This window comes from Lithobates pipiens, unplaced genomic scaffold, assembly GCF_037356315.1.
Source record: "Lithobates pipiens isolate NorthernLeopardFrog02 unplaced genomic scaffold, aLitPip1_a1.2 Scaffold_22, whole genome shotgun sequence".
Taxonomy (NCBI): Eukaryota; Metazoa; Chordata; class Amphibia; order Anura; family Ranidae; genus Lithobates; species Lithobates pipiens.
The window spans coordinates 91,669,138-91,695,327 of record NW_027507784.1 but is presented as its reverse complement, the minus strand read 5'-3'; the positions used below and the strand labels follow the sequence as shown (position 1 = coordinate 91,695,327).

At 43.2% G+C, this 26,190-nt stretch overlaps 1 protein-coding gene across 2 annotated transcripts in view; it reads right to left on the bottom strand.

Annotated features, from left to right (window-relative positions):
• USP37 (ubiquitin specific peptidase 37) overlaps window positions 1-26,190 on the bottom strand; it is a 60,137-nt gene that overhangs the window by 15,057 nt on the left and 18,890 nt on the right. The window contains exons 6-17 of one of the 2 annotated variants that reach the window (XM_077447885.1): window positions 24,461-24,535; window positions 21,266-21,360; window positions 19,634-19,715; window positions 18,400-18,558; window positions 16,881-17,012; window positions 16,626-16,749; window positions 12,451-12,653; window positions 10,877-10,994; window positions 9,961-10,040; window positions 7,883-8,047; window positions 7,193-7,255; window positions 5,039-5,171 (exon numbers count right to left, since the gene is read on the bottom strand). In XM_077447885.1, coding sequence (XP_077304011.1) covers window positions 5,039-5,171; window positions 7,193-7,255; window positions 7,883-8,047; window positions 9,961-10,040; window positions 10,877-10,994; window positions 12,451-12,653; window positions 16,626-16,749; window positions 16,881-17,012; window positions 18,400-18,558; window positions 19,634-19,715; window positions 21,266-21,360; window positions 24,461-24,535 — 1,429 coding nt within the window. The remainder of the gene's footprint in view (window positions 1-5,038; window positions 5,172-7,192; window positions 7,256-7,882; window positions 8,048-9,960; window positions 10,041-10,876; window positions 10,995-12,450; window positions 12,654-16,625; window positions 16,750-16,880; window positions 17,013-18,399; window positions 18,559-19,633; window positions 19,716-21,265; window positions 21,361-24,460; window positions 24,536-26,190) is intronic. The other variant, XM_077447886.1, reaches the window with a different exon arrangement.

Genomic DNA, 26,190 nt, shown 5'->3' with positions numbered 1-26,190 from the left:
ACCAAAATCTGAAACGCTGCTATCTGCTTTTCATGTGTGTCTTTAACCACTTCCGGACCAGCGCACGACAATGTACGTCGGCAGAATGGCACGGGCAGGCATATTGGCATACAGGTACGTCCAATATTGAATGCCGCCCTGCCATCGGGAGCACGCCGGCGGCGGCGCGCTCCCGCGCTGGTCGGGACCCCCGTGAGTCCGGTCGCGGGACCCGCGGACTCGATCGCCGCGGGCATCCCCGCAATCATCTCACGGATCGGCCGAATGGAGGAAATGCAGAGTAAACAGCATTTCTCCATTCTGCCTAGCAACTATCGACGCTGATCTCTGCTCCATGTGATTGGAGCAGAGATCAGTGTTCACTAAATGAAAGCCCAACCCCCCCCACAGTTAGTAACACATCCCTAGGAACACTTAACCCCTACACTGCCACCCACTGGTTAACCCCTTCACTGCCAGTGTCATTTACACAGGAATCACTGCATTTATATAGCAGTGATTACTATATAAATGACAATGGTCCGAAAAATGTGTCAAAAATGTCCGATGTGTCCCCCACAATGTCGCAGTCACAATATAAAAAAAAAAAAATAAAAATAAAAAAAAATAAATAAAAAAAATCGCTGATCGCCGCCATTACTAGTAAAAAAAAAAAAAAAAAATAATAAAAAATTATTAATAAAAATGCTATAAAACTATCCCTATTTTGTAAACGCTATAACTTTTGCGCAAACCAATTAATAATCGCTTATTGCGATTTTTTTACCAAAAATATGTAGAAGAATACGTATCGGCCTAAACTGAGGGAAAAAAAATGTTTTTTTTTATATATTTTTGGGGGATATTTATTATAACAAAAAGTAAAAAATAATGCGTTTTTTTCAAAATTGTCGCTCTTTTTGTTTATAGCGCAAAAAATAAAAACCGCAGGGGTGATCAAATACCACCAAAAGAAAGCTCTATTTGTGGGAAAAAAAGGACGTCAATTTTGTTTGGGAGCCACGTCGCACGACCGCGCAATTGTCAGTTAAAGCGACGCAGTGCCGAATCGCAAAAAGTGGTCTGGTCTTTGACCAGCAAATTGGTCCGGTCTGAAAGTGGTTAAAAATGCTGGTATGTTGTTTTTGCTCAACAGTCTGTAGCCCTGTCCACATTACAATGCTTTATTATCTCCCTTGTCTTACCCAAAATTATGGCCCGTCTAACTTTAGTGCCCTCTTGCTAGTCTGTTTCTGAAGTTAGAATTTTGCCCTGTTAACCAGTTAAGCTTTATTACCTCCTGAGTGATAATTGAAATCCACCCACACCCCACCCCTATCAGTATAAAGATGAGCTTCATTTTGGGGGAAGCTATTGCAGGGGGCACACTTGCAACAGGGGTCTTTCTCCAAGTGGGGGGGGATTTCAATAAGTGGAAGCACTTCTGACTCTGCACTTCAGCGAAGGTACACAAGAAAAACATTGCAAAGACACCAGGTGACCTAGTTTTACCCTTTAGCGCTTTCTCCTTATAACATGCATTCTCTACCACTCCTCCTTCTGACAGCTCTGTCCTCTATACTAAAATTATCTCAACTCCACATATATATATATATATATATATATACACACACACACACACACACACACACACACACACACATATATATATATATATATATATGTCTCACCCTCACTTCTGTCCTCTCCTTATTACTGCACCCAACTCCTGCTAATTCTAAATCCACACACTAAAAATCTCCAAGACCCTGGGGGATGTCCCTTCATATAAATCCCACTCCCATATTACCTCCCTCACCCTCCTGCTTCTCCTAACCTCTGGAGATATATCCCCCAAACCCTGGGCCTCCATCATTAAACTGCACCCATCACCCTGCACCCTCTGGCAACAGCCGCAATCAACACAAATTTAGTTGCCATTTCTATTCTTCCCAAGACCAGACTCCCTTTCTCTTGTGCCCTTTGGAACTTCCGCTCTGTCTGCAACAAACTCACCTCTCTACATGACATCTTTATCACCAACTCATTTAACCTACTCGCCATCACCGAAACCTGGCTCCACGAATCAGACACTGTGTCTTCTTTGGCCCTATCCCATGGTGGTCTTCTTTGGACTCACTCCCCCAGATCCAATGGACCTAAGGGAGGAGGTGTCAGAATCCTTCTAGCCCCACATAGCACCTTTCAGGTACTTCAGCCACCTCCCTCTCTGTCACTCTCCTCTTTCGAAGCACACTGCAATCGTCTCTTCACTCCAATTTCTCTAATAGCAGTGATCTACAGGCCACCTGGGCCAGTATCAACATTTCTTGATGACTTCTCTGCCTGGCTACCCTACTTTCTTTCTTCTGAAATCCCCACAATCATTCTCGGGGACTTCAACATCCCTATTAATACTAACACTTCTGCCCCTTCCAAACTTCTCAGCCTAACCTCCTCCTTTGACCTGAAACAGTGGATACATGATCCTACTCACACCGAAGTAGTTTTCTCTCACCTTTGCACTCCATGCAACCTCTCTAACTATCCATTCCCTCTCTCTGATCACCACCTTATTAGTTTCACTCTCTCCATCTCCTTCACCTCCTCTCCCTCCAACCGCATTAAAGTTACCCGCAGAAACCTGCGTCATCTCAACCCTTATCTTCTCTGCTATCGACAACCTCTACGACAAAATCTCACCCCTATCCTGCACCAACCTAGCCACTTCTGTCTACAACGCTTCACTTCTAGCCTCTCTGGACTCACTGGCCCCCCTCACTACACACAGAATCAAACCCCGACCCCTTCAACCTTGGCAAACAGATGTCACTAGAAGTCTGAAAAAACATAGTCGTGCTCATGAGCGCCTGTGGCGCAAGACCAAGTCTCAGGGAGATTTCAAAGAATATAAATCTGCCCTCCAAAAATATAATTCTAGCCTCCTCTCTGCCAAGCAGAACTATTTTATCACTCATTAGCAACCTATCATCCTGTCCCCGTCAACTCTTCTCTACTTTCAACTCTCTACTTCGTCCACCACCTCCACCCGCCAACTCACTCATTGCCCAGGAGATTGCTAATCACTTCAAACAGAGGATTGATACAATTTGAGCGGAAATCTCTACTGTTCTGATACCCTCCACGCTTTACACATCATGCCCACAGGCACAATCATTACTTCCCTCTTTCAACCCCACCACTATAGACGAAGTTGCTAAACTACTTGGTAATGTCCACCTGCCCTCTGGATCCCGTTCCCTCACAAATGCTATGTTCACCCTCTGGCTCTATGCTACACTCTCTAACTCACATCTTCAATCTCTCCCTCTCTTCTGGCATCTTCCCCAACTCTCTAAAACATGCACTTGTCAAACCCATACTTAAAAAACCCTCACTGGACCCATCCAATCCTAACAACCTACGCCCCATCTCCTTGCTCCCCTTCTTATCCAAACTACTCGAACGTCTGGTCTACAATCGACTGAGTGTCCACCCTGCTGATAATAGCCTTCTTGATCCCCTTCAGTCTGGATTTCGTCCTCAACACGCCACAGAAACTGCTCTCCTAAAACTAACAAACGATCTACTAACGGCCAAAACCAATCAACATTATTCGGTACTCTGCCTCCTGGACCTCTCTGCTGCCTTTGATACGGTTGACCACCCCCTCCTTCTCAAAAAACTCCACACCTTTGGTCTCCGTAACTGTACTCTACGATGGTTCTCTTCCTACTTATCCAACCGCACCTTTAGCGTTTCTTACAACTCTACTTCCTCCTCTCCCTTTCTCTGTTGGGGTCCCCCAAGGTTCTGTTCTTGGACCACTCCTATTTTCAATCTATACCTCCTCCCTGGGCCAACTGATAGCCTTCCATGGCTTCCAATACCACCTCTATGCTGACGACACCCAAATCTATTTCTCTGCCCCTCAGCTCACTCCGTCTCCTCACGTATCACTAATTTACTATCAGATATATCAGTCTGAATGTCACATCACTTCCTCAAACTCAATCTATCCAAAACTGAACTTATAATTTTTCCTCCTCCATGTGCCCCTTCCCCTGATCTCACTGTCAATATCGATGGCACAACCATAAGCCCATCCCCTCATGCCAAGGTTCTAGGTGTAGTCCTGGACTCTGAACTCTCCTTCAAGCAACACATCCAATCACTGTCCAAATCCTGCCGCCTCAACCTCCGCAACATCTCCAAAATACGCCCCTTTCTAACCAATGACACAACAAAGCTCTTAATTCACTCGCTGGTCATCTCCCGCCTCGACTACTGCAACTCCCTTCTCATTGGCTTACCTCTACATAGTTTATCACCTCTTCAATCCATCATGAATGCCGCTGCCAGACTCATCCACCTTACCAATAGCTCTGTGTCTGCTACTCCTCTGTCAATCCCTCCACTGGCTTCCGCTCAGCCAAAGAATTAAATTCAAAATACCAACAACTACATACAAAGCCAGCCACAACTCTGCCCCCAGCTACATCACTAGCCTAGTCTCTAAATACCAACCTACTCGTTCTCTTCGTTCCTCTCAAGACCTCCTGCTCTCTAGCACCCTCATCACCTCCTCCCATACTCGCCTCCAGGACTTTTCCAAAGCCTCTCCAATACTATGGAATTCCCTACCCCAATCTGTCCTTCTATCTCCTACTTTATTAGCTTTTAGACGATCCCTGAAAACACTTCTCTTCAGAGAAGCCTACCCCACCCACACCTAACTGTATTTTCATTTTCTCCATCGGCTCATCCCCCACAGTTATTACCTTTTGTTTCAACTTGACCCTCCCTTCTAGACTGTAAGCTCTAACGAGCAGGGCCCTCTGATCCCTCCTGTATTGATTTGTATTGTAAGTGTACTGTCTGCCCTCGTATTGTAAAGCGCTGCGCAAACTGTTGGCGCTATATAAATCCTGAATAATAATGTACTCTGTAGTGTAGTTGAGCATCATGGGAAACGTGGTTCCAAAATACCTGGGGTGCCAAGGTTCGCCATTACTGCCCTAGGCTACATGGGAACAAATGGACAATCCAGAAAGGTCACCTGGTCTTCAGTTTGTCCCTGCAAACTGGTGCTCAGTCTTTGGGTGTTGGTCACACATCTCTTCAAATGCTCGTCCTCGCTTTCAGAGTCCAGACAAATAGGCGTGTAGTTTGCAGATTTAAAGGGTTGTTTTCTAAATGGAGAATTTTATACTTTAAAGGAAATTCTTGGCATTTTTGTATACAGTATATATTCTTCACATTCATTACTAAAATTACCGTATATACTCGAGTATAGGTCGATCCGAATATAAGCCGAGGCCCCTAATTTACCACAAAAAAAAAATGGGAAAACTTATTGACTCGTGTATAAGCCGAGGGTGAGACATGCCTGTCCATCCCTGTGTGTCCGTCCATCCCTGTGTGTCCGTCCATCCCTGTGTGTGCAGCCTTGTGTGTCCAGCCATCCCTGTGTGTGCAGCCTTGTGTGTCCAGCCTACCTGTGTCTCGAGCCTGCGTGCTTCTGCACATACGGCGGCCATGCTAGGATCGCCGCACCTCTTCTCGTCTGACAGACGGCGGCCATTCCACTGTTCAAAAGCCGCGCCTCCGTCTGTGATAGGCGGAACACTCAATTTCCCAGCAGTCTGTGTTCCACCTATCACGGACATCCTCTCATCCTCGTTCGTAGTATGAGGATGAGCGGATGTCCGTGATAGGCGGACCACTGACTGCTGGGAAATTGAGTGTTCCGCCTATCACAGACAGGGAGGCGCGGCTTTTGAATAGTTGAATGGCCACCGTCCGTCTGCTCGACACGCTGATCGGGTAGACAGAAGATGGTGACTCGAGTATAAGCCGAGGGGGGCACTTTCAGCCTCAAAAAAAGAGGCTGAAAATCTCGGCTTATACTCGAGTATATACGGTACATTTTAAAAATTAATTTTTCTGTCAGATAAAAAATGTCATAATTCAAAATGTATTGTGTAGAGACAAACCTTAAAGTGGTTGTAAACCTCAGAAAGGAAAAATGAACAAAGCATAGCCCTCAAAATTACTCAATCCAGAGCACTAAGTGTAATTTCTGTCTGCTACCTCCTTCCTCTGCTATCAGTATGAGTCACTTCTGACAAGTTTTCCTGACAAGAGAAAAAATGGTGACAGGGGAGGGAGCTCCAGCTGACTGACAGCCTCAGCTGTGTTCCTGTATGCTGGGTGAAGGGGTGTGCCGCTTCCCTCCAATCAGCTCAGTTTACCCTCCAATCAGTTTACCACCTGATGATAGTTCCTTCACTGGGTATATTGTAAGGGTTTACAACCCCTAACTGCTTTGTTGAAATAGTCTGTTTACAGAGCTCAAAACGCTCTAATAAGTAAGAGACGTGGCTAATTGCCCCTCTCCTACTGTTATGTGCTTGCTTTATTCCTACAAAAATATTAGGAGATTCAATTACAGAGCAGCAGTCTGAGGGCTGGTTTACGCCACAAAAAAGGACTCCAGATTCGTTGCGGATGCATTTCTGCATTACGAGTTGATGCATTTCCAGATGCCTTTTTTACTTTTCTTATCCCATTTTACTGGGGCCCTGTGCGTTAATGCATTCCAGTGCATTTTACCGCAAGGGAAAAATGCAGCATGTTTTTTTTTCTGGCGCTGGAAAGTCCTGGAACGGACCACACTGGTGTAAACTATGCCATTGGAAACCATATAAAAAAAAAATTTCATACGTTTTTGATGCTGAAATAAAATGCACTGGACTGCATGCCGTGTGAATTGGCCCTAAAAGCAAACAAGTTCTGCTGTGATGACACTTAAAAATAATATACCCCATGGTCTGCAGCACCATTGTCATGATGCCCCTTGTATTTAATGTTTGTTTGAAAAGTAAGAATTTACATAATTAGTGAAAAGAATAAAACAATAAAAAATAAAATAAAACAAACTTACAAAATACGTCTCAAACCCATCATAGTTTTCTTTTACCATTTTCTCTAGTGAATCATTTAAAACATATTTGCATATTCTATTTGGTATAGAAGGTTATTTTATTATGTACCCTTTAACCCCCATATTTATTCAAGTTCCTTTGGTATGTTTCAACTCATCAGAAGTACCTCCCTGTATTTTCAATAGCTTATAAAGATACATTAGTGCTTTCTAAACCATCCTAATCACTAATCCAGATTGTACTAGCGATAAATTTGAATCACATACCGTGAATTATTATTAGCAGTGCAGGAATTTACCATCTGTGAGGCTTTTAATGGACGGAAACTCCTGAAAAGGTTAAACAAAAGTTACATGACACAGCATAACACACCTTAAATCAAAATTACAGTATAGAGATTTATTTAAACAGATATATTAATCAACACCATGACTGCAAAAGCCTAAAATGAGGGTTTTGTAAACATGTTTAACCCCTTCACGCCTAAGGGTAAAACAAATTACTTGTCAAAGTCCAATTTTGACATGTGTTAGTAAAATCATACACATCACAACTTCTTTGTGCATCCAGGTGGATTACACCGCGGTTTTTTTCAGGACAAATTGGGTTTTCATTTGGGAGTAAATGGTAATAAATATTCTCCTGTTTTTTTTTGTATCAAAGAAAAACGTGCCCAAAATAGTTAAAAAAAAAATAAAAAAAAAAAGTTTTTAAAGTGTAACTGTATATTTCTTGCTACTACCATGATAACCCACCACCAAAGAACAGTTGGGGAGAAACTCGAAAAATTATCATGTAGTCTGGGTTGCAGAGGATAAAGTGACTTTTTACACATAACCTTTTGCAGCACATTAAATGTTTTAACAGCATTCTCTGAGAAAATTCGATTGTGTTATAAATTCATAAGAAAAAGGCAGTATTGTGAACGCATTTATATTACACAGGAGCATCCTTACATTACAGGCTGTGCATTGCAGATCAGAGAGAGCGGCGGCCGCGTGCAGTCTGTACAATGTGATGACAGGGTGAGATATCGCGGTATGATTACTTGCTGGCCAACTTTATTATTTAGTGCGAGGGTCACATTGAAACTGTAACGCTTCAGGTGAAGAATGAGAACCCTGCAGAAATAAGCATTGCATCAGGGCAGAATTCAATACCATTAAAAGTCAGACCCACCTACAGCTGATAGTTTGTGGGGGCACCGGTGACTTGAATAACTGGTCTGCTTAATAGAACTTCATATGTTACATTTGTCAATGTCAATTTGAAACAGTTGAAAGGAAGAAAAAAAAAAAAAAAAGTGATGTGGACATTACTAGCATCCTTAACCACTTGCCGACCAGCTCACGCCGTACACGTACATTGGCTCCTTTAAGAGCCATAGCAGACGTGTGTGCCCACTGTACGGCAGGGGACTCTATGCGCGTGGCCAGTGGCCGCGATTGCGGGCACGAGAGCCAGAAGGGGGATCTGTCAATGTAAACACACAAATCCCCGTTCTGACAGGGGAGGGAAGGAGAGACAGATCTGCTGTTCCTAGTAATTTGGAACAGCGATATGTCTCCTCCAGTCAGTCCCAGTAAATATACATATCCACTTGCCGCCCGCCCTATTACAAATTGACGGCGGCAAAGTGGTTTCATTATCCTAACCGGACGTCATATGACGTGATTAGGATAATGAACCGCTGCGCGCCCCCGGGGGCGCGCATCGCGGCGATCGTTGTTGCGGGGTGTCAGTCTGACACCCGGCAACTGCGATCTCGGTAAAGAGTCTCCGACGGAGACTCTTTACCATGTGATCAGCCGTGTCCAATCACGGCTGATCACAGTGTAAATGGGAGGAGCCGGTGATCGGCTTTCCCTCACTCGCGTCTGTCAGACGCGAGTAGAGGAGAGCCGATCGGCTGCTCCTCTGACAGGGGGGGTCTGTGCTGATCGATTATCAGCACAGCCCCCCCGAGGATGCCCACACTGGACCACCAGGGACACCACTAGACCACCAGGGAAAAGGTAATAAAAATCCATAATCCTCCCTAGACCACCAGGGTGCCAGTCAGCACAATGGGTGCCAATCAGTGCCCATAATGGATGCCAATCAGTGGCCACAATGGGCATCACTGATTGGCATGCATTATTGTTTGGCACTGATTGGCATCCATTACTATAACACCGATGCCGCCTATGAGTGCCCACCTGTGCCGCCTGAGTGCCCACCTGTGCCGCCTGAGTGCCCACCTGTGCCGTCTATCTATGCCCACCTGTGCCGCCTATCTATGCCCACCTGTGCCGCCTATCTATGCCCACCTGTGCCGCCTATCTATGCCCACCTGTGCCGCCTATCTATGCCCACCTGTGCCGCCTATCTATGCCCACCTGTGCCGCCTATCTATGCCCACCTGTGCCGCCTATCTATGCCCACCTGTGCCGCCTATCCATGCCCACCTGTGCCGCCTATCCATGCCCACCTGTGCCGCCTATCCATGCCCATCCGTGCCAGCTATCAGTGCCAATTTGTGCCACCTATCAGTGTCCGTCCGTGTCGCTCATCAGTGCCGCCTATCAGTGCCACTTCATTGGTGCCACATTGGTGCCCATAAGTGCCACCTTATCAGTGCCCATCAGTGTAGCCCCATCAGTGCCCATCAGTGAAGGAGAAAACATACTTATTTACAAAGTTTTGAAACTGAAACAAAAAAAAACATTTTTTTTTCAAAATTTTCAGTATTTTTTTATTTGTAGCGCAAAAAATAAAAACCGTAGAGGTGATCAAATACCACCAAAAGAAAGCTCTATTTGTGGGAAAAAAATGATAAAAATTTCATTTGGGTACAGTGTAGCATGACCGCGCAATTGTCATTCAAAGTGCGACAGCGCTGAAAGCTCAAAATTGGTCTGGGCAGGAAGGTGTTTAAGTGCCCTGTATTGAAGTGGATATATATATATATATATATATATATATATATATATATATATATATATATATATATATATATATATATATATATATATATATGTGACAAAACCCTTACCTGGGCAACCTGCTGAATTTGTGTATTACAGTTGCAGACTTTCCATTGCACTTTTCACAAGAATATTCAAGATCTTCCATCTGTAAAGTATCAAGATTTTAATTTTCACAAAAATCATGCAAGAGAGCAAACGTGCACATGTTGCACAGCAGGAATGAGTGTTCATGATTGCGATTCTTAAAAACGATTTTCACGCATTTCCACATGTTGGGAATAGGGAAGCCTATTCACTTCAACGAGTTGTCCTAGGTGTTCCTGCTCCTTTTTGGCTGATGAGCGTCGCAGGATTTTTAAATGTGCAATTCTGTAGAGCAGCAAAAACTGCAATACTATTGCGGTACTATTAAGAAATATGGCACCCAACACACATCACGTGTTTTACCGCATTTTGGAATTGCAGGCTGAATCGTGGCGATTCTAGTGCTGCTTCTGTGATATATAGCCAAATGTTTGATTACTTTTCCTGGGAAAAGACACTCTAGGTGAGCATAATTTAGGCAAGCCTTCACATCACACAACTGATTAGAAATCAGCATTACATTAAAGCCAAATTTCAATTCAAACTAACTAAATATTATTTAAGGAGATATAAATAAAAGGTATGCTGGGTCAGTATGCAGCAGAAAAGGACATTTGCTCTTTGTGGAAGCAGTGGTCTTTCTGCAGAGGTCAGACACGCCCACTGCCGAGTAAGGGTTAGAGCTCTCCAAGCAGCTAAGCTTACCTGCCGATTAGAGAGCTCTAACTCTGAAGCAGCAGGGGGGAAATCTGAACAGCCATCAGTTCTTCCACACAGAAAGCAGGGGGTGCTTTAGGTTCGATGCACCTGGATTTATTTTGCAGATATAAAACTGAAAAATTCAATTGGGCTCTGAAATAACATTGCATGAACGTAAATATATTTTTTGAAACATACCCTAAAAAAGAGATCTAGGGAATCCTGTATGGACCTTGAAGGTAATAGCTTTTTTCGTCGTGGTAGATCAATGGAGAGATCATTGAACTGCTCCCGTTTTATCACGGTTTCACCACACCTGCATTAAAAGCAATCAATTCAAAACACAAAATTAAACCAAAAGGTATTTTTATTTTAGTAGTGAAGTAATCAAATTGCTCTGTTAAAGCCAGCAGAAGATGGATTCTGCTTGGTTGCTACGAGTTACAGCACTAAATATTGAGAATTCCTTTCAATTTAGCTCAGGTAATGGCCAGTAGTGACTCCTGAAAAACTCTTAAAGCGGAAGTAAACCCAGCCAAAGATCACAGATCGCTCGGTTCTCAGAGCTCAGTTAGAGAGCTGGTGACTGTCAGTCACCGGTGTCTGCTTTTGGTCTCCCCCCACATCCCCACCGGAGCAGTGGGCTGTGCTGGGCAGCTGGCTCAAGCGCTCTGCAGCTAGCTGTGCAGCAGAGCCAAGTGCCAGTCCAGGCTCCTGAGTGGATCTGGACCAGATGGTCGCAATCTTTCCAGAGCATTGACTGGCTCTGAGACATCAGCCTGCTGTCAGCTGAAAACAGATCACAGGCGCGCAGAACGAACATTACATTGGTGGTTAGTGGGAAATTGTGTTGATGGTCAGCGTAGGTGGGAGATCAGTCCACCATTGCTCAAGAAACCCCTAGCAACCTCTGGAAGAACCCCCGACTTAGAAACACTGCTATAAAGCATATAGGTAACAAAGTAGTAGAAGCCCTCGTTCACACCAGTGTGACTTGCCATGCAATTTGACAGTTCCAAATCGCAGGACAAGTCGCACACAATGGAACAGTTCATGTTGCAGCGAGTATAAAAAAAAAAGGTTCCTGCGCTACTTTATTGATTTCATCACGACTTGCATAGATTTCTTTTAAAGTGGCAAGCCGCAATGAAATCGGCAGTGCAAATCGCACTAATGTGCGGCCTTGAAATCACCTTGCATTACGGCGATTTCAAAGCAGCACCGGTGTGAACGGACTAAATGCAATCAGCTTATACCAAATATTTATCAATGTTCATCAGTTATAAAAGTCATGTTTCTGTCAATTATATGTATATGGGGAGACTAGTGTATGTGTATTAGAAAAGGTTTTTCCTACTCAGCAGAACTTCACGCCAAGATGTTTGAGATATAGCCAGACATTGGTGAAAGAATCCACCAACCAGTATAAATAAAAGAATAAAAAATAAAATTTGCGAGGGCTTCCTCAAATCAGTGATTACTGAAAGTGATATTACAAAAAATAAAATACTTGAACTAGGGAACGAGAGCGTTAAATGGACAAATTGAAGCAGAACTGCCAACAGAAACCGCTGGTTGTAATTACACAGCCTGTTTGGCTCCTGAGATCTTGCGTCCCACATATTAAGGGAGAGTAAAAATTGATTAAAAGGTCGGAAACCACAATAATATAATGTACTTTAGTTAAATCTAACAAATAAAAAAAAAACGTTTTAATGGTTTGGAATAAAAAAAAAAAAAAAAATAATAAGCATGCAAACATATGTGCATACATTTTACAGATGATGGAATGCTGAGCCTCAAATTCAAAATTGTTAATGACCGGACAGGTGTAGACACGGGTTGCAGCGATGTCATCTATGGCTTTGACTCCAGACGCATCATCGGAGGACAATTCTGACTTCCAGGTTTTGTTCAGCTTTCCCATGTCTTCCTTCAGCTGATCAAGGCACTGGCCCAAAAACTCATGGGCATCCTAGAACAATGCAACTCACAGTGTTAAAGCGCAACTCTGAGAATACACCAAAATATGCAGATGAAATACATATATGGGAGCTGCTTTACTTGCCAAAGGATCTGGCAGGTACAGTAAAAGGAGAAGCAGCAGTCTGATGAGCTCATCTGTTAATCTGCTCTCTCATATCAGCATTTATTCTAGTTCCAACATTAGATTTGCAGCACAACCGACTGGTCCTTGTGCTTCTTATTCCTCACTCTCTGAGCCCTGCTGTACAGGGACTGCAAGAGGCTGATATTCAAATTCAGGTACTTAAATTATTGGCATTAAAAAAAAACTTATATGTATTAAAAGAGTGCACTCCTTAGCTAAAATGGTTTTCAATCCCCCTTATAACATTATTGCCGTTTTATGCTGAATAAACCTACTTGCAAGCCCAACGAATCCTGCATTGTCCTCTGCTGCTGCATAACTGGGTCCTGTGCTGGCTTTTTCCTGCATGTTATTGGGATCCGTAACAAGCAACCTGGTGATGCAGCGTGAGATCTATCTCTGGGACATGTAGTTTATATGTTGTCATAGTGCTGGAATGAGATCTTGCAGTTTCCCCTGCTGAATAAAACTTCTGCCTTTTGGTATGTGTGATAAAGGAATCCCAGTGGCTGCAGGAGAGAATAGCCTATGTGGCAGGAGTCAAGCTTCTTAAAGTTAAACTTTAGTCAGAAAATAAACCCTGCTAGATCACTTCAGGCTGGGCCCTTTTGCAGGTATCGCTATGTAAAGCATTATAAGTGCCTATACCAGTGACAGCAGGTAACAGCGAGGATCACTGCAGGATTAACTCCCCCCCCCCCCCCCCCCAGGTTTACCTGACCGATTGCTCACTGGGTAAACCAATCTGCTGGCGGTAGTTGGGTATGAAGAGGAGTGAGGCCAAGAAGGCCACTACTCAGGTCTATGCCCTTGTAGGACCGAAGCAACGTCATGACGTAACTTCCGGTTCCCGGGCCATATTTATGTTTTTCGATCACTTTTATTCCTATTACAAGGACCGTAAACATCACTTGTAATAAAAATTTAAGGATGATAGGTCCTCTCGACCCAGGGATCAAATATCTCTCATTTACCTTTTTTATGTTTACTTTTAAATGTAAAGAGGACCTGTCATTCTTATTTCTATTACAAGGGATGTTTACATTCCTTGTAACAGGAATAAAAGGGATCAAAATAAGGTTGGGGGGGGGTTATACAGAAAAAAAAAAATGCGTTTGAAGACTGCTGCACAAATACTGTGTAACACAAAATATTGTAACGATCTCTGCAAAAAAAATAAAAAATAGATCATAAGTTTACATACCCTGGCAGAATTTATATAATTCTTTTTTTCAGAGAATATAAACAACACAAAAACATTTTTCACTCATGGTTAGTGTTTGAGTGAAGCCATTTATTATCAACTGTGTTTACTCTTTTTAAATCATAATGACAACAGAAACTACCCAAATGACCCTGATCAAAAGTATACATACCCTGGAATGTTTGGCCTGACACGCAAGGTGGCACACAGGATAAAATGGCAATAAAAAGGTTAATTTTCCACATTGGTGGCTTTTTAAATCACAATTGGTGTCTGTGTATAGTCAATGAGTTTGTTAGCTCTCACATGGATGTACTAAGCAGGCAAGACACTAAGCCATGAGGTAGAAAAGAACAGTCAAAAGACCTGTGTAACAAGGTAATTAAACTTTACAAAGATGGACAGGGATATGAAAAGATATCCAAAGCTTGGAATATGCCAGTCAGTACTGTTCAATAATTTCATAAGTGGAACTTTTAGGGATCTCTTGATACCAAGCCAAGGTCAGATAGACCAAGATTTCAGCCACAACTGCCACAGAAACTGTTCGGGATACAAAGAAAAACCCGCAGGCAATCTCAGAAGAAATACAGGCTGCTCTGGAAAAAGATGGTGTGGTTGTTTTTAAGGAGCACAATACGATGACACTTGAACAAAAAACAGCTACATGGTCAAGTTGCCAGAAAGAAACCTTTACTGCACAAGTTCCACAAAAAAAGCCTGGTTACAATATGCCCAACACCTTGGCATGCCTCATTGGCTTTTTTGTTGCATTGGTGCAGTAAGGCTTCCTTCTCGCAGATAAACCATACAGCTTTCCTTAAAAACTACCACACCGTCTTCGAGAGCAGCCTGTATTTCTCCTGCAGTTACCCGTGGGTTTCTCTTTGTATCCTGAGGAATTCTTCAGCCAGTTGTGGCTGCAATCTTTCTTGGTCTACCTGACCTTGACTTAGTATCAAAAAGCCCCTAATTTTCTTCTTAATAAGTGATTAAACAGTACTGATGGGCATATTCAAGACTATGGACATCTTTTTATATCCTTTTCAATTTTGTAAAATGTCATTACCTTGTTACACAGGCCTTTTGACTGTTCTTTTCTACCTCATGGCTTAGTGTCTTGCCTGCTTAGTGCATCCACGTGAGAGCTAACAAACTCATTGACTATTTATACACAGACACCAATTTTGATTTAAAAAGCCACAAATGTGGGAAATTAACCTTTAATTGCCATTTTAATCTGTGTGTGCCTCCTTTTGTGTCTGTACCAAGGCCAAACATTCCAGGGTATGTAAACTTTTGATCGGGACCCTTATGACTTGGAGTAAACACAGTTGATTGATAATAAATGGCCTCAGCCAAACACTAACCATGAGTGAAAGAACGTTTTTTTGTGTTATCATTCATGATCACTGAAAAATGGCCAAGAAATCAAATTCTCAAATTCTGCCAGGGTATGTAAACTTATGAGCACAACTGTAAAATACATACAAACATTATATACACACACACACACAAACTTTAAATGTTTGGGTGTTCCAAGTAATTTCCTAGAAAGAAATACCGATTTAACCGCTTGCCCACCAGCGCACGCCGATGTTGGCAGAATGGCACTGGTGGGCAAAAAGGCGTACAGGTATATCCCCTTGAAGAAGCAGTGCTGCGGGCGCACGCTGTGGTCTATGACCGCAGGTCCCACGGACCCTCTGTCCACCGGGTGTCCGCGATCGCGTCACGGAGAGGTAGAATGGGGAGATGCTTGTGTAAACAAAGCATTTCCCCATTCTGCCTAGTGACAGGACAGAGATCAATGCTCTGTCATCAAGAGCAGTGATCGCTGTCATGTGAGGTATAGTCACACACAGGGCCCCCCCCCCCCCCCAGTTAGAATCACTCCATAGCACGCACTTAACCCCTTCACCGCGCCCTAGTGGTTAACCCCCTTCCCTGCCCAGTGTCATTTACACACTAATCAATGCATTTTTATAGCACTGATAGCAGTATAAATGACAATGGTTCGAAATGGTGTCAAAAGTGTTCGATCTGTCTGCCATAATGTCGCAGTCCCAAAAGAAATCGCAGCCATTACTAACTGAACAAAAAATAAAAAAATTAATAAAAATGCTATAAATCTATCCCCTATGTTGTAGACCCTATATATTTTGTGCAAACGAATCAATATATGCTTATTGCTTCTTTTAACTAAAAATATGTAGAAGAATACGTATCGGCATAAACCGAGGAAACATTTTTTATAATATATATATATATATATATATTTTGGGGGATATTTATTTTAGCAAAAAGTACAAAATATTTTCAAAATTGTCAACACTTTTTATAGCGCCAAAAATAAAAGCCCCAGAGGCGAACATTTATTTGTTTGGGTACAATGTTGCACAACCACGCAGTGCCGAATCGTAAAAAGTGCTCTCGTCAGGAAGGGGGGGGGGGGGGGGGAATCCCTCCGGCGCTGAAGTGATTAAACAAAAAGTTCCAGAAAAGGGGCCTGTCAGAAAATGGTTAAAGTGATCAGCTAATGAGCATAGGTCCCCGATAGAAAAAGGTTTGCTGAATTGTCAAAAATCTCCATATTCCAAATCACATATACTGTATAAAGCTTGGTTACTTACATTCTGCATGTAGCCTGAAAATCGCTCGGCTGTGGCAGAAATGGCGCTCTTAACTTTTTTCAATAAATCTTTCTTCATTTCAGCACTGCAGACGTCCTTTTTGGCCAGCAGAAAGGCAAAGCGTCTGCAACACAAATTGCAAACTTTATGGTAACTGGCCATATGTAAGCAGGTTAGAGTGCTATACTGTGAATGTTATGTGTGGCTTTTAGAAAGTATTATCCTTCAACGCACTTCTGGAAAGCAGAGTCATACCTGAGTAAAGCATTCATCGGGATCCTTTTGTATGGAATACCTTGCTTGAGCAGATCAGTAGCAAATGGCTGCAGAGAAAACAGGGACTGCAGGATTGCATTCATGTAGCAAGTGTTCCCCAGGTTGGAAAAACTGTGGAGAAATAAAATATTATAACTGGTTATTTCTGCAGACTGTGCCGACGGCGAGGGCGCAACTACCCCATTTAGTGCCAGCTATAAAGATCACAGCATAAACCTAAGATGACTTAAAGTGTTACTAAACCCAGGAGCCTGCATTAATTATATCTCGTCTCCTACAGTACATGGAAATTTTTGTAAATATAAACTGCTAGATACCTTTTCTCATTAGTTGTATATAGCAGTCTTGTGACGTCTGGTTAAAGTTTGTAGGAGTATTCATTCTCTGACTGCATGACCCCAGATCCTCGGTCTGGGGCTCTGTACTATCAGCAGATGGATTGGGGACTGTGGAAGGGGAGGATCAGAGAAGACGGGATCAAACAGCTTTTTACACAATGCACAGGGATTAACCCCTTAAGTGTCTCAGTGAGTATAACAAGCATGCTTTACTGCATATACAGACTGTTTTTATCTTTGTGGGTTTAGTAACACTTTAACAGCGCAAAATAAATTGTTATACTGAAAAGTTCATTATCCCATAGCAACTAATCCATGTTGCACCATTTTCACTTCACTAACCCGCAACCCGATTGGCTGCTATTGGTTAACAAACTTAGCATTAAGTCAATGATATTTGCCCTGTCTTATTAGAGGAAGTAAACCCTGGTGGGTTTTACTTCCTCTTCATTTCCCTGCAAAGGTAAAGCATAATGGGCTAGTATGCATTGCATAGTAGCCCATTATGTGTTACTTATCTGACACCGAATCCTGCAATGTCACCGTTGTCACCATGAGCAGGGAGCATCCATCTTCGGCCCTCTTCCTTCTGCGCCGCGAGCTCCGGCTCTGTGACTGGCCGGAGTTACGTGACGCCACTACCACGCATGCATGGGAGCCACCAGTCACAGCATGACCCCCATTAGAAAGGGCACAATGTGCATGCGCCGTAGTCATTGGCGCTTGCCTTTTAGGAAATATCTCCTAAACCATGGAAGTTTAGGAGATATTTCCAGCACCTACAGGTAAGCCTTAATATAGGCTTACATGTAGGTAAAAGTGGTTGTAGAAGGGTGTACACTTTAAAGCTTCAGAACAATTTACAACAGAGATTTCAGTGTTAGGAACCTCCAAGAACAACCTCCAACCTTGGATCTTACACAGGGTGGACTCTTGCAGTGGGGAGGTGGCAAGGGAGCATAGATCAGTGAGTATTCAACTTTTCTTGGGGAGGAGGAAGAGACAACGCTATTGGGAGCAATTTGCAGTTTCCTCTCAGTGAGTAAAGTGACAGTGTGTGTATAAACCTGCAACATCAGTGTCAAGTCCACTTCCAAGTGTTCCTAACAGATGTCTGCTGCAAGCCAGTACCCATTGATAGCAGGAAGAACTGTACATACCCTTGTAGCTGTTGAGGTTGGGGGTGACTGGAGAGAACCCGTGATTTGTTCCATCCTGTGTAGTCCTGATTGGGTCGTGGTTTCTTCACAGACAGAGGGCTGGGCTGAGAAGGAAGGACCAAGCTTCTCTTAGCAGAAGGCTGGGTAGATCCAGATGACCTGCAAGAGAGAGAGTAGGAGATATTGCTGCTAAACCATTCTTATACAAATGGAAGAAAACCCCTGTAAGACATCCTTCATACCCAGTCTCTAAACAAAGAACTGTATTTGTTGCCCAAATCTTCACCCCATCTGCTTTGTTTAAAGCAGAGCTCCACCCTAAAGTGGAACTTCCGCTCATTGGAACCCTCCCTCCCCCTGGTGCCACAACTGGCACCTTTCAGGGGGTGCAGATACCTGTATAATACAGGTATTTGCACCCACTTCCGGGCATAGATAGCCGCAGAATCTGCGGGTATTTACACCACTTCCTGTCCCTTCCCTGCTGTCTGCTAGGGAACACACGAGTCCCAGAGAAAGCAGGGACCGTCCGTGTTGTGCAGCATGACTCGCGCATGCGCAGCAGGAAACCGGGAAGTGAAGCCACAAGGCTTCACTTTCTGATTCCCATACTGAAGATGGCGGCAGCAGCACCCGAGAGCCAAGCGACAGTTCGGATTCAGGTGCCGACATCGCGGGCGCGCTGGACAGGTGAGTGTGTCCATATTTTAAAAGTCAGCAGCTGCAGTATTGCTTGTAAATTGCAATGCAAATTTGTTTTTATTTTAAATTGTTCTACTGAATGAGGCTGTATGAATATAATTATTATTATTATTATTATTATTATATAGTATTTATATAGCACCAACAGTTTGTGCAGTGCTTTACAACATGGGGGCAGGCAATACAGCAACATTACAATTCAATACAGGCGGAATCATGGCCATGCTCCTTAGAGCTTACAATCTAGGAATGCTCCTCTCTCCTAAACCAGTATTCTCCAAACCAATCATTAGCCCCTTCACGCCGACTGTACGCAAATTTGCATTCATGGTTTGAAGGGGTTAAACCGGGGTGATGCCAGCAGCTGCAGGCATCACCCCGGTACAAGTTTTTAGAACGGCAGTTGGCTCTTTAGTGATAACAGCCAATGCAGATAAAAGCCACTCGACGGTTATCCTAAAGGAGAGGAGGGGTGGTGAGAGCATGTAAAAAAAATTTAGAAAAAATTTTAAGCGAATGGGAAAGATCATACCTGTCTGAATAGGTATTTGCTGGGGAATAATCCTTCGAAGTTGACCTGCTGTAAAATGATGAAGACTGTAGTGGCATTAATCCTGAAAGAGGCAATATAGAATACATTAGAACCCTACTTCTTAATTTGACATACACCCAAGTACTAAGAGGACAACCAAACACAACCGTTTATGAAAGGCAGTTCTACCATATAAACGGTCTATTCAAAAACATCTGTCTGACATTTGAGCCACGGTTCTAAGACAAATTGTAACAAATTTCTGTTACCCCCATGGGCAACAAAATTGGCTAATGCTTAAAGTGGAGTGCCACACAAAATCGGAAGCTCCGCTTGTTGGGGTTTTGACAGGTACCCCCTCCCACTTCTCTTTTAAAAAGTAACTCCACTTTTGTTGAGATAAATACACACACACACACACACCCTCCTCCCCCCCAGGTGATCTATGTACATTGCAAGGATAACAAACTTTGTTGCAGATTCCTACCTTTTGTTATTCTGAAGTCCTTCTGGGAAAATTGGTGAGCCAATCACACAAGCAGGAAATTATATTTCTGGGGAGTAGTCGGTACACATTCTGTGTACAGAACAACTCCAGGTAGCCACATTGCATTTACAGAAAATTACAGCAGGTGCAGATTGAAAAGGTCATTTTTAATAGCATTCATTTACAATATGACTTGTATCGCAGTTGTACACGCTATAGTTTCTTTATTTGCAATTCCCCCCCTCAAATGTGAAGTTACTCTTTAACATAATACTTAAAGTGGAGTTCCACCCAAAAGTGTAACTTTTGCTTATAACCACCCCCCCCCCCCCCCACCGGTGTCACACTTGGCACCTTTCGGGGGGGGGGGGGGGCGTGGACCTATTTATGACAGGTCCCCTTCCCCTCTTTCAGGAGACAGCCCGATCTCTCGGAACTTCCGCCACCCTCCTCCTTCCCCCTCTGCCAGGCCAATTGGAAAGCACAGCGCGCTTTGCACACGCGCAGTAGGGAACCAGCAGCGCAGTCTAAAGGCTTCACTGCCAGGTCCCTTTACCAGGAATGGTGGTGGCAGCACCCGGAAGTCGATCCCAACATCGGCTGGGGTGCTGACATTGGGGGCTCCCCGGACAGGTAACTGTCCTAATACCTGCAGTATTTGTAGCTGCTGACTTTTAAATAAATTTTTTTTTTGGCTGGACCTCCTCTTTAAGGCTTCCTGAATAAGATAGATGTGCGGCAAACTATTTCCAGACTAGCGATATAAGCAAATATTAGCCACTTTCCACTTATTGGGCATATAAGCAGCCTCTTGGTGGGTGGGCTTTAACGCCAAGGGGCCGCAGATATGTATCCCCACGTAAACATTTTCCTGTGCGGAGAGCGGCGGGTAGCAGAAAACTGATGCATACTTCTGAAAGGGAGCTTTCCGATCACGTGACAGTTGTGACTGCTAATCACAGCATTCACACGATCAGAAGGCCACCTCCTGGCATTTAGAACCTCTTATAAAGGGCTGGCAGGGGTTAAAACATGTCCATCAGTACATAGTTATAAAGAGGCCCATATATTACAAGGCAGATGCAAGATTCCCTTGCTTCAATGTGCAAGTGAAACAAAGGCATGTCTACGGTGGTATATTATACCTGGTCGATTTTCCTCCGCCTGCTTCAGATTTAGCTGCTTCTCGCGGCTGCTATTTAGGAACTTCCGTCCTGGATCAGTTAAGGCCTTATTGGTGCTGAGAAGAATCACAGATCGAGAAGTGTAAAGTTAAAATGAAGATCATACACGTGTAAGGCCAATAAAGCTACGTTTAATACAAAAGCAAGCTTGCCAAAATTATGGGAGCCCAGAGAATAACCGTGCAAACAAATCCTTTGGAAGTGAAAAGCGTGCCATATAAATCCCGTGCAGGTAAGTCACACAAGCCTGAAAATGCATTTTTATAAAGCATGAATGGAGACAGTGGTATGTAACAAAGTTTAGTCAGCTAAGCAACACAACTTATTACCAATGATATAGTAAGTTGAAGAAGGGGAAAACCAAAGACACCTGTGCTGACAACTGCCCATGGCAACCAATTCACTATTTTTTCTTTTATGTGTTTGAAAGAATTCCAGGTCAGCTGCTAAGAAAATTCACAAAGGCATTAGATCTATACACATTTTAATATCTGAACATAAAAAGGAAGCACAAGTCTTCTGCAATATGTTCGTCATGTGTGCCAGCAATCCTCTATTTTTTTTAAAGGCTTATACTGGTGGCAGACTCAGACCGTAAATCCGACTGAGAAGTTCAGTTCCAGACATAAAAAAAATAAATAAAAAGTTACCTAAAATCTCCCACTTGACACTCCGGTAATTCAGCATCACAGGAATGGGCTGACGGACAGATATCGAATTCAGGCTCAGGGACCTATACACCTTTTTTGGACTCTTCCAAAACTTAACATATATGGGAGTCAAGTTTAGAAAAGAGAAGTATGGCCAAAGCTTTTTGACTGTAAATTTTCTTACGGTCACAGGAGTACACTTACTTTTTTGTCCTCCTACTGCCTGCTATTAGCCGATGTGAAAAAGCAGCGTCAGGTACAGGAAGGATCCTGACAATACTGCTGAGATCCACCCCGCTACATGATTGACAGTGCACAACAGAGCTGGAGACATTCGTTCCTACCCCCTCCCCAGAGTGGTGGCGGTCAGTCCCCGCTCTCTGATCGGAGCAGACCGCTGAGGGATCAAAGGTCATGTGATCGCTCCGCTATCGGTCTTAGGGCCAGTTGACACCAGAATGTGTTGTAGGAAACATGCAACCCATGTGCATTTCCTGCACTGTGTTCAAAACGCCCTGCACTTGCGATCTGCAGCAGTTGTCAGAGTTAACCCAATGCATTTGCCTGCACTGGATCACTTGGTACAGTAGTACCATGCAAGCCGGTTGCTGCACTTTTTATAAAGAAGTGCATGCACTAATGTGTGGTCCGGTGCCATTTTAACCCATTCGACTGAATGGGTTGAAATTGCACTGCACACGGATGGCATTAATCACACAGAAACGTACAGCACATAGATGTGCCGATTTATGGTGTGAACTGACCCTTAAGAGTCAACATGGGACAGCTGGAGCATCACGCAGATAATGCAACATAGAAGTATGGATTTTTTTTTGTTCCCCTTCTCCTTGAAAGCGGAACTTCACACTCTCAGTCAACATGCTGTTAACATCATTAAACGGATAGGAAAGGATATCGAATTTATAAACTTTGTTATATTTCTTCAATTACTTCCTGGCTTCCATGTCTAGGCAAATGATGTCATGATGTCAGGAGGGTGGGAGAGGTTCTCTCAGCTAAGCACACCCTCCTGCCTGCCTGAGCTAAGGGCAGAAGAATTCCAGGAAGTAAATGCTACATGAATCATCTGCCCTTACTCAAGATGGCCCAGGCCTAAATAGGGGGGGGGGGGGGGGGGTAATTTTTCAACGTAAAATTCCCAGCAAAATAAAGCATGGAGACATGGATGGATGGGGGGAGTTTGCCTTGAATATTAAAAATGAATTAAAATTGTGTTTTTGGTGTTTAGACCCCTGGAAAAAATAGCACCTGCAAAGTGCCCTGAAAGAGCCGCTCCTCACACTCCAGTGTGAAAGCCGCAGTGCGCTGGCAGGATGGTAAAAAGTCCTGCTAGCAGTATCTCTGGAGCGGTAAAGGAGCGGTGTGTATACAGCTCCTGCCCATTGAAATGAATGGGGCAGTGCGGCTATACAGACAGCAATGCACTGCTACAGCAATGAATTGTGGTGGTTTTAACCCTCTCTCATCCGCTAGCAGGGGGTAAAACTGACCCGCTATCAGCCGAATACCGCAGCTAAACAACGTTAAAGCGGCGCTAAAAATAGTGCCTTTTTACCGCCAGCGCCCACACCTCCCCAGTGTGAAAGGGGCTTTAGGCTGGTGCACTACAAGAGGTTTTTCACCTCAATGCATAGAATGCATTGGAGCTGAAAAACAGCGTTTACAACCCCTTTAATCTACACTGAAAAAATAAATATGGTTGCCATGGACAACAGTCTCTCTCTCTCCCATGAAGGCCAATGTTTCTCTAACAAAAAATGTGCAAAACCCAAAGCCAGCCCAAAGCTTTTCTGCACTCCAGTGAAACCAATTCAAAATTTTACCCATTTAAAATGTGGCCTAAAGAAAAAAAAAAAAGCTAAAAAACGAAAAAACATATGGTGACAATAGAATAAAATTTCCAGTCCAGTTATCAAGTCATACCAAAAGATAAGGCTTCAGTTAAATGTAGCATGGACTGAAAGGTGCAAACAGAAAAGGGTCAAGTTAACTTGGAAGGAAAACCAAGTTTGTATGCTCAATAAAAAAAATATATAAAAAAAAAAAGTTTAACTATAAAATGTGTGCATTTTTAAATATGACTCTGGAATAGGTCACAATATCACTATAATAATTTGAATCTAGAAAGTGAGGATTTCCCTTTTCTAACCAGCAAAAATATGGGCAGCTCCTCTGTTTGCCCTTCTTTTTAAATCAAGCTCACAGTGCCCACAATTACCCCATCTTTCATCACACACATTCACCTAAATGAACAAAAAAATAGAACAAAAATGCATGAAACCACTGATCCAAAAGGAGATAATTTGACAATGATCAAATGTAACTACACCATGAATGAACCGGAGCTGTGAGGTTGAGCTTGACAAATGGAGTTGAAATTTTTCAGCAAAATAGATTAGGAGGAAAAAAAATAAAATAAAAGCTGTGAACAGTTAGAGCCTGGAAGACAAGCAAATCAAATCGGTTGTCTTGTGACTCTACATACGTAGTTGAATCATTCTCTTTAGGATAATCTTCTATGTCAGAGCTTGGAGACTGCATTCTCTTCCTTTTTTCACTCCTGCGAGTGAAACACACAGTTCAAGTTGACTTGGGTTTACCCCAAGTCACCTATATGCAGCAAGATCAAACTGGTCTATAGTTGGCACCTTCAAAAACTGGTCTGAAACATCCTGTGAGCACCTAGGGATGAGCCACTGCCCAAAACCAAGGTGTACCCACTTCCTGAAAACATAACTTTACTCACCCTGATCATAAGCAAACTACCCTCTAGGAAGATTTACTAAAACTGGTGCACAAAGAATCTGGTGGAGCGGTGCATACTAACCAATCAGCTTGCAGGTTTTATTGTCAAAGCTTAATTGAACAAGCTGAAGTTAGTAACCTATCGGCTTCTATGCACAGATGCACCAGATACTGTGTGCACCAATATTAGTTGAACTCCTCCTATGTCTCACTATCCAATTACCCTACATATAAGTCTTAGACAAAAGAGGTGCTCACTGGACTGTGAGCTAGAAAGAGGACTACAAGTTGGAGTCAAATTATATGTACAAGAAATAGTCAAGGCCCAATCAAAAAGTGAACCCAGATTAAAAAAAGCACAAGATACTTGGGGCCCAATTTTACATGGGTGCTCAACCTGTGGCCCCCCAGCTGTTGCAGAACTAAAAGTTCCATAAGGGATTGCAAGGCTGACAGTTACAAGCCTGACTCCCAAAGGCAGAGGCATGATGGGACTTGTTCCACAACAGCTGGAGGGCCACAGAGCACCCATGAATTAGAAGGTACAAGAAGATAGCTTGCAGCAGTGGTCATCAACCCTGTCCTCAGGGCCCACTAACAGGCCGGGTTTTATGTATTACCTTGGGGAGATGTAGACTAGAATACTGCAATCACTGAGCAGCAAATTATATCACCGGTGATGTATTTCAGTTATCTTGCAAACCTGGCCTCTTATTGGGGCCTGGAGGACAGGGTTGATGAACACTGCTCTAGACATCCCAAATAGTTCTAGGGAAATGGTTCTACTTAAAGGGAGTCTGAAAGGGTTCAACTTCTCTGGGAAGTAGATAGTGTACAGGATTCAGGTAGTATCTGCTTCCAGCACAAGCTGATAATCAAAGTGTTAGGCTCCCGCCGCACACCCCCCCCCAACAACACATACTAATCAAGTCAGAGTAGAAAAATTAAGCTGCATTACTTACCTTATTCCCCAATCTGGCAGGCATCCGCCACAATGTGCAACTGGTCCCTTTTCTTTAAGGTGCTTGCTCTCAATCATCAAAAACAATGCAGGACCAGGAGCCCTGCTTTGTATGTGAAGACAGTGAGGAATAAGGCCAGTATGGCACCTTATTTCTCTAACCCTAAAAGCAGTTATGCCTTGGAGTGTTCGGGGGCCCCAACGCACGGGTACTTTAAAAAGAAGAAAAATCCCAGAGTTCAACTTTAATGCAAGAGTAATAACAGAACATAGAGTTTGGACTTTTTAGGCACACCAGCACAAAATAATTAAAATTAATACAAAAAATATATTCAAACAGACATTTGAGCCAAAATTCACGCTGCTAGATACTGCCTATATGATGATGAAGTATTGGCCATTTATACTTCAAATCATTGCACTTCATAGAAAATTAAAATATTTGTATACGGTAGGAATTCCAGAGTGCTTGGTGGCGTACTGTAACTTGGCTCGCTCTACATATTGGG